At 36.1% G+C, this 8,830-nt stretch overlaps 2 protein-coding genes across 4 annotated transcripts; one reads left to right on the forward strand and one right to left on the reverse strand.

Moving 5' to 3' along the window:
• Nucleotides 1-2,716: 2,716 nt before the first annotated feature.
• On the forward strand, nt 2,717-4,131 carry LOC111888811 (protein PLASTID TRANSCRIPTIONALLY ACTIVE 7). Of its 2 annotated transcripts, none has more exons than XM_023884921.3 (4): nt 2,717-2,874; nt 2,969-3,025; nt 3,102-3,155; nt 3,597-4,131. In XM_023884921.3, exons 1-4 carry the CDS (start codon nt 2,812-2,814, stop codon nt 3,939-3,941), a joined length of 519 nt encoding a protein of 172 aa, XP_023740689.1. In that variant the 5' UTR covers nt 2,717-2,811; the 3' UTR covers nt 3,942-4,131. The 2 variants fall into 2 exon arrangements, with proteins under 2 accessions (XP_023740689.1, XP_042755586.1); XM_042899652.2 differs by having other exon boundaries at nt 2,772-2,888.
• Nucleotides 4,132-5,580: 1,449 nt separating this feature from the next.
• On the reverse strand, nt 5,581-8,097 carry LOC111888810 (uncharacterized). Of its 2 annotated transcripts, none has more exons than XM_023884919.3 (7): nt 7,922-8,096; nt 7,651-7,846; nt 7,167-7,249; nt 6,977-7,077; nt 6,726-6,821; nt 6,205-6,619; nt 5,581-6,114 (listed from the first exon to the last, which is right to left on the reverse strand). In XM_023884919.3, exons 1-7 carry the CDS (start codon nt 8,013-8,015, stop codon nt 5,933-5,935), a joined length of 1,167 nt encoding a protein of 388 aa, XP_023740687.1. In that variant the 5' UTR covers nt 8,016-8,096; the 3' UTR covers nt 5,581-5,932. The 2 variants fall into 2 exon arrangements, with proteins under 2 accessions (XP_023740687.1, XP_023740688.1); XM_023884920.3 differs by having other exon boundaries at nt 5,940-6,134; nt 7,922-8,097.
• Nucleotides 8,098-8,830: the final 733 nt, after the last annotated feature.

Genomic DNA, 8,830 nt, shown 5'->3' on the forward strand with positions numbered 1-8,830 from the left:
TTGTTAATACGTTCACGTGCATATAGAAATAACTAAAAACAAAGTTGAACCGATGAAGTTATGACTATTTGAAGCTGAAATAAAAATTGGGTAAACCTCATCACCATGGCATGGTGAGAAGTTCACCACGACATGGTGGGCTGTACAATCCAAGCTCATTAAATTAGAGTTTGGTTTGTATTTAAAGGCTTCAACCGCATGTTTTAGGTCATTTTACAGCCTCCATTGCATTAAGAACCCCTGTTTTTTTAGCAAACCATAGCCTCCCTTCATAGATTAAGCTCATCTTCTCTCATCTCATCCATATTCTTAAGTTTTTATGGCTTTTGGGTGTTGTATTTTTCAAAGACTTGGTTTTGAAGCTTTATAATTGAAGCGATCAGCCTTATCTACCTTCTAGACCCTTGTGAGTTGCAAAGATCCTTGCTTTATTGTGTTTCATCATTAGATTTATAAGTATTTGGTATTTTGGTCCATTTTAATGAGTTTTCGTCCCTTTGTGATGTGTCCCATGGAGTTTGAAGAACTCCATGATTTTTGGTTAATGTTTAACGTTCAAATATAGTGATTTGGTAGAGTAAAGAGTGTATGCAAGAACTCTTCTTACTCCATAAAAATAGAAAGTGGATTTTGGACATTTCTTATCTTAGGGTTGTAGATATTGGAAATTTGTGGCATCATTATGGATAAAGTTGGAAACTTTATCCATCTAGGCATTATGTTGATTCAGATTTGAAAGTTGGAGGCTTGGACTTAATGGATTAAGTCGAGAAAGATGCATTCTTAGAATCTTTGAGACTTAAAGTTTAGATATTTGTTGTTTGGACCATCCTAATGGATAAAGTTGGAAACTTTATCCATTGTGAAGCTATTAAGTACCATATATGGAAAGTTGGAAGCTTGGACTTAAGGGTTAAGTGCTTAACCGATTAAGCTGTTTTGGGCTCTAGCCACGGCATGGTGGCATGTTGAAACATGAGTATTTCATCTTTTAGCCCGTAGCCACCACGACCCGACCATGGTGTTGGTTACAATACGATGCTCGACCATTGACTTTGACAATTGACCATTGCCATTTCACCGGTTTGACTTTTGGTCAAACCTGGGTAGGATTGAGTAATTGACTAAGGACTAGTCTCAGTTTGGCCTTAGGTGGATTTTGTTAGCTGCTATGTTGCTGATGGTTGTTGTTGAGCTTATGCTGGTTAGCTCAGGCGAGTTTTCTCAGTATACCTTGTGGCTTGTACTACAATATGGATCATCTGTATGTTAGGATGTTGGTATGTTGTAGTGATTTGTTATATAAGTAGATTTGTTAATATTTGTCTGTAACGGTGTGTATGGTTATTGTATGTGTCTACATATTGTGGACGGGTTGAGGGCGGCTCATTTGTGTGCTGAAGGAAAAGATATCTGGACGATTCAGTTGATATTGTAGGCCTAAAGGGAGATGTCCAACCAAATGTTGTATGCTCAAGGAGAGGTCCAACTAATTGTTATAGACTCAGGTGGTGGTCCAACTTTGTGTTGTAGGCCTTATGTGCATGCATTGTATGTGTATTTTTGTGTGAGGTATTTCATGGAACTCACTAAGTTTTGGCTTACAGTTATGGATTAAATGTTTTTCAGGTACATTATCAGTTCGTAGGAAGGCAAAGACGTGGCTGTACACCCATCAACAGTTTAATTATGTGAGATTCCGCAATACTTTTCCTTATTGGGCGCTAATATGGCCATGCGTTGAACTCCTTTTCATGACCCTTTAGAAGATAAACCATTAATCTTCTTTTGAGGCCGCACCACATCTAGATCATATAGGTAAAGTTTTACAACATCTTTGTTGCTTAGATGTCTCCAAAACTTTGTTAAGAGCCTTAACTCAACCTCATTCTCGGTAATGACGTACTATCGTACTTACATGGATCTATTTATTGTTAATGATAGTACCTCCTATCGTCAGTGACTTCGTTGTTACCATTTAATTGAAAATTAGGAAAACTAATGTCAATTCGGGTTTCCATCACTAAACGATTCTACTTTTATTTTCATGATGAATCTAGGAAGATGAGCAACAACAAACGAGATATGAACCCTTGATGTGTCTATGGGTGGAGCAAAGAGATAGAGGAGGGAACGACGATGAGTGGTGTGAGGGTGGCCGAATTTTCAATGAAGAGATTGTATGGTGTCTTAGTTCACCCAGGGGGCATGGTTCTCGAATAGAGATAAAATCGAGGGAGAATGCAGATTAGAGAGAATATAAAAAGAGAAAGGAAGAGAGTGAATGAAACATACGATCGTCAACATCGATGACAAAGACATTGAAAGAAAGGAAGAAGATGTGAATATACCTAATATATTCTTTTAAAATCATATGATGATATCTACACGGACAAGTGCAATACATGTCATTTTAGCCACATTAAACCGATTGGTGTACCAAGGAACCGCACCTTGCGGTGGGTTACGTGGCACCGCGTTGGGTTGGCCGAGCCACCATGCTAGAAGAACTTCTGGCACCTTGTGTTTAGTGTTTCTTGTTGCTTCTTGTGCATAAGAGTGTGTACCTTGTGCCATTAAAATATATAAAATTAATTGAAATGAGTAAATGACCTTATAAAACCAATGACAAAAAATAGTTAAATTTATCATTAACCATAAAAAATGGTGTAAAAAGAGTGGAGGAAAGTTTTTCTGATCTCCCGATTAAACCCTTGAATATTCGTCGATATGATAGCAGGGTTTTTGCCATTTCCTGAGCTATAAAAACGAAACCCATGAAGATAAGAGTTTGAGCTCCAACATTTAGACATGGCAATGGCAATAGCGACGAAGTCCTTTGGATTCACTGACCTCCAGTCACTATATTCATCTGTAAATAATCCATGGTCTTATCTTAACTTATTCAAGATCTGCGATTATTCATCATCATAACTTTTACAAAATCCTCAATAATATCTTTCTGCAGAAACTCGAGTTGAGTCAAGCTCATACACGGCGTTCCAACCTTTCTATCCAATCCAAGGTCATAGATAGTTGTCAATTGTTTCCTTGTTTATAAGTGTATTTCAGTATCTAATTTGATATTTTTCATTTTCTAGGGCGCACCGGACGGAGGCGGTGGGCGTCGGCGGATATGGAGGAGAAGAAAATTGGTACCAACCTACTTAACTTGTGGCTCTACATTGTATGTATTTTAGGATTTGAGATTCCGGGAGGTTCATTGTTATCTGTTGATGTGAAAGTTGTCCAATCATAAATCACACAATTATGACCGTAAGATATTGTTTTGGATAGTATTTAGCTAATTTTTCCTGAGATCTGCCTAGGATCGGTAAGTTCTTCCCTCCCTCAGTTCCAAAAAAAAAAAAAAAAAAGATTAATAAGCATTCCCGATACAGTTTTTTCTTAATTTATAGCTGCGGTAAGCTTTGAGTTTAGTAAAATGTGAGGTTTCAAGTGTTTGATGGGTGGGTTGGGTATGTATGTGAGTTGAGGATGAACAAGTTACTTTTTGTTTGTGTATTCATGGTCTAAAACTGTTTGAGTGAAGTCTGGTTTTATTGATGATGTTATGAGTAATTTTGTAAATGCAGACGAAAAAAGATGAAATGATTCGATACGCACAGGAAAGAACCCCGTTTGTGGAAGAGCAGGTGAGGGACATATGGGAGACTGGGAAGCTGGTGGGGTATGACATAGAGAGGCTGAAGCTGTGGGAGGATAATGTGTTTGTGTTTGTGAGGAATTTGGCTGCTGAGGCGAATGAGTTGGTGGAAAACAACAAAGACGAATATGGAGGGAAAAAGAAAGCAATACTTCATGCAATCAGCAATAGAATGAATGAGATGGGGTTTTACAGACCAGAAGCCTATATGCGAACCGACCCCTTCAAGCATATCACAAAAGCAGATACCGACACCCATCAACAGGATGACTAGTTACTCTACTTGGATTTGTAATATTTTTTTTATGTTTTAGTTCTGGGAGGATTATATAACCACTAAACTAAAACGACCCACCAAAATATAGCATATCACCCATGACCCACCCATCTTGTAAAATGGATTTTGCCAAGTTACTTTATGAATGTACCTTAGGTTTCATTTGCTATTTATTCATTTTACCAAACACTGGGTATTTGTGAAATTACTTTCTGACAATTCCACCTTTTTTTTTTATACTAATAAAATAATTTAGGGTAACTTGTTATCTTGTATCCTGCCTCCATTGTCAATTTGTCATTGTCTTCTACATAACTCCATGCCTCCTACAGAAACACAAGGAAAAGTTAAGAAAAATTATTTGTTATTTTCCACATACCGACTGGTTACAAGCTTGCATTATGAATAATGTTCTTTTTTTTTTAACTGAATTGAAGTCATCCACATGTACATGTTTCAAGTCATTAGCACCTGCTTTTGCTTTTGATTTATATATATATCAAATTTCTCAAACTCAACCACGTCATCAACTTCTTGCTGTTTTGATTTTCACTGACACAGAATTCTTCATCTTTGATTCTTGTAAGTTTTGAAACTTCATCTTTGATTCTTGTAACTTTGTATGGAGACCTAACATTTTTTCTTTCTTTATAGGACAGGATCAAACAAATCCTTGGCCTTGCAATTAGATTCCAAAGAAGAGCAGTTTTTTCTCAACAATGGGAATTCCTTTTTCTCAACATTCATTTTGTTTACCTGTGAAACTTTATTGGACAATTACAAGTGAGTGAAACTGAGAAATACATAACTACTGTTGTTGAGCTTGAGGTGCATGAATGCTTTTGATTTGCACAACAATTGGAAGCTTTCATTGGCATGGATATTGAGTTGAAACGATATAATTCTCATATTAAAGGGACTTGGTCATAGTTTAACAAACAAATCTTAAACAACAAAACCATACACTTGAAGCTTTATTGCTGGAGCTGGAGTTGCATGCCTTGAAAGTGTGAATGGAATCACAAGTACGACTCACAGTTTCCCAATCCCGGAAAGAAAAAGATAAAGAAGTTCCTTCAAAAGTTCAAAGGAATTTGAAGATAAGAAAGATGTAATTTCTGTTGGAGAATAATGTTCAAGGAAAATAGATATTGCCAATGGTGAAAACATATCATCATCTTCATGCTCTCGGGGTGTTGTAACTTGTACAAGATGAAGAGACTAAAACAACAGCTTGTCATGTTTGAGAGATTGACTGGAAAGCAAGAAAGATGTGAAAATAGCGAATATGATGATAAAAAAGTCTCAAAGAGAAGGGTAATGATATTTGCAAGCGAATGGTGAGGTTTTGGTTTTCGGGTGTATCAACTAAACTTCTTTTATAATTATTTATTGCTTCTTTTTTTAACAGAGGAGAGCCCACAAACCCAAACTCCAAAGGCAGCATCCAGCCAATATTTTATTTAGTTATGTTATGTTACTGCCACCACCTCTGCTGATTGGTGATGATGTAAGCAGTGGAGCATTTTTTTCAAGGGACATTCCAGTTGCAAGGATACGTACATCTTTCATATTTTTTAGTCTTTTGGCATATGTATTGTAGTGCTTAATCTGATTTAGGAACACATAGGAAAAATGAGCAGCAAAATCCCTTTATATTAATTAGATACAACTTTTTACATTGTATGGCTGAAAGTACATCATCACATAGGTGATATGGATTCAGAATATTCCAATGGCATATTGCTAAAACTGCTCCATTTGGAATATTATGTTACAGCTTACAGGTAAGGTAATATTCTCTTTACTGTTCATAAATCAACTTAAGGAGATGTTTTGTGTGTGGCCATATATGCAGATTCAGCCTCCAGTTCAGACGAGTCTCTTATGCAGCAGCAGGTATAAATATGTTCAATCTTGTTTCTTGTAATCTCAATTAGGTTTCATTCCAGAGTTTCAAGTGTCAATATATTTTCCATCAAATCAAATCATACCCTGATTGGCTTTAGACATCCCAAAACTCTTGCTCTTTTTATGTACTCAAGTACCACCAAAAATAAGCCCAATATATACAAAATCATAATTCTCATCTTTTCTGCAAGTGCAATCCCAGAATTGCTGCTTTCTGTCTCTGAATTTAATCTGCTGCTAGATGATGATGTCCAACAGTCTGAGAATAAAAACAACAGTCTATTCTTCATATTCATTAATTAATTATCTTTTGAAAGACGATAGCCTGCCTAACTGTAGTAATACTTACTAGAGGTAGAGGTGTTTGGGGATAAATTAGTCCAGTCAAATGGGCTTGTCTTGGTTTCTGATGCTCTGATCAAATCCAGTAGAGCTTCATTCACCTCTTTACTCCTCTCATGACTCACAAGATGACCTCCCGGAAGCTCTACCATTTTTGCAAGTGGATAAAGTTTGTGTGCAAGCCTTTTTGCATGAGATATTTGAGCAATCACATCACACCTCCCATGAATGACTGATATCAAGAAACCATTCTTGCCAATCATTTCAACTTCTTTTTTAGAAACTCTGTGTGTCCAGCAGGCGTTGACCTGCCCATCAAACCCATGATTTGACTGCATCCCAGTTGCTGATATCCCTTCCACATATCCCTGATATAATACCTGTCTTCTTGTTTTAACTCCAATGTGTTGTTCAAGATATTCCTGCATAGATACAAGGGGTGAGCTTCAAACTGTATTATGGATAATGGATAATGGATAATATAAACATCATCATCATATGATATGGTATAAAAGAATGAAACCTAACCTGTGTGTAATGAGTGTCCAGATCAACAGCTGCCCTTTGCTCTGGAGTTTTGGCCATCAAGAAACGCATTGCAATGGATAAGGTTTGACGATCAAACTGCATCAACCATTTTCACCATATTAGTAGATGATGATATCAATAATCAATTAAATTATTTTATAAAAAGAGAAGAAAAGGTGATTTAGGAAGGAGTGGCATGAATCAATCTATTACTAGTAGTGTAGTCAGTACTCAGTAGTGTGTGTGTGTACCTTGGGGAAACATTCATAGCCTCCACCGGTTACATTTAGCAAAGCCAAGGACAGAACCCTATCTGGGAAAACAGCAGCCACTTTGCAAGCTATCATACCACCTATATTGTATTTGTATGTATCAATGTATCAATTATAATTAAATAAGTATACTGAAACAAAATATAAGTATAAGAAATTTATGACTCACCCATTGAATGCCCAAATACATGAGCTTTCTTCCAACCTAAATGCTCCATTACAGATATTGCATCTGCGGCCATGATTTTAGTTCTGCGCTCAACATTCAACATTCAACATTCAACATTATCCATATGCTGTTTGGTTGGAACTTGGAAGTATTTCTGCCACTTTAAGTTGTAATTTGTTTGAAAATATTTATTATTGAAAAAGATAAATAGATGATGAAATATATACCACGAGACGAGTACAAGTTAGTGAGTTATAATTTGTTTGACTGAAATTTGATTCTTTATTATTTACTCTTAAAATAATTAATATCGCCTGGAACCAAAAAGTGTAAAAGTTGGTGTTTCCCTTTTTTTTTTTTTTTTTTTTTTTCTTCTGCGAGTTCAATTACGCCATGAACCCCCAATGTTATGCACCAAAAGTTCACACAAATAAGACATAAAATTCTGATGATTTTTGACTGAAATGACAACAGGCTTACGTACGTGTATTCGGATTTGTGTTTAGGTATGGAGCTTCGACCCATTCCTCGATTATCAAAAACACAAATTTCTATCCCATTCCCATTCCCATTGCACACACCGTCTTCGGAGCTCCGATTATCATCAATATCATTCGCCCGCGTCGTCCCAACCAGCCCCTCGATTTGTGGCTTCCATGAATCGTGTGTCCCAGCCAATCCTGACACGAAATCCAACCACGTAAATCGAAGATCATAATTTATTCAGGGAAACACTAACAGTAATATATAGATACCTATGATCATGAGAACTTTAACTGGTCCGCCGCCGTAGGTTCTGTAGAAAATCTTGATACCATTGTTGGTAGTTCCGACGTTGCAGTATGGCATCGTTTCTCACCAGAATTTTCAGAGAGAGGAGAGGGAAGGTGGGTGTTGTCTGAGCTGTAGTTTATTTTTGTAGAAAATAACGAAAATAAATAAATAAATAGATATGTTCATTTTAAAGAAATGGGAAGGAGGGAGGAATTTCCCTTTCAAAATGAGGATAAAATAGCGGACACGACGACACGTAACCAGGTAAGATGGTCAGCAGTGGCAGCTTGGTCAAAATACACAGTCAACCCGCGTGTCAAACCTTTGTATCACATTTCAATTTCTATTTTTTATTTCAAAATTAAGACAAATACTATAAGTTATATTAATTTATTTTTAAAAAATGCATTTATATAAATCTTTTTAAAATAATAAAAAAGAAGTCAAACGACCACTTGATTGGGTTTTTTTTATTTTATTTTATTTTAGCACCTTTTGTAGTCAAATACACCCATCTCAAAACAAACAAATAAAGGCACCTACATATATTATACTGTATTAATTAATTGAGTATATAAAATATTCATCAACAATGAATGAGCAAATAGATATAAGTTGTGGATAAAATAGTATTACCGTATGAAAATTTTACATAAACTTAAGTTGAAATTTCTATAAGAAATAATCTAAAAGGGCCAAGTTGAAAATAATTCGATTTTATGTAAGATATGGATATTAAAATTGTGGCCAAGATTCATCACTATCACATAAGATAAATGCACTACAAGCACATGCGATTCTGGCCTCACGAGTTAAAGGTTGCATATGCGAACTGCAGAACCAGAAGAGTTTTTGGAGTCATAGACTCATAGTTGATGGCGACCTTTATG

This window comes from Lactuca sativa, chromosome 2 (genome assembly GCF_002870075.4).
Source record: "Lactuca sativa cultivar Salinas chromosome 2, Lsat_Salinas_v11, whole genome shotgun sequence".
In the NCBI taxonomy this organism is placed as follows: Eukaryota; Viridiplantae; Streptophyta; class Magnoliopsida; order Asterales; family Asteraceae; genus Lactuca; species Lactuca sativa.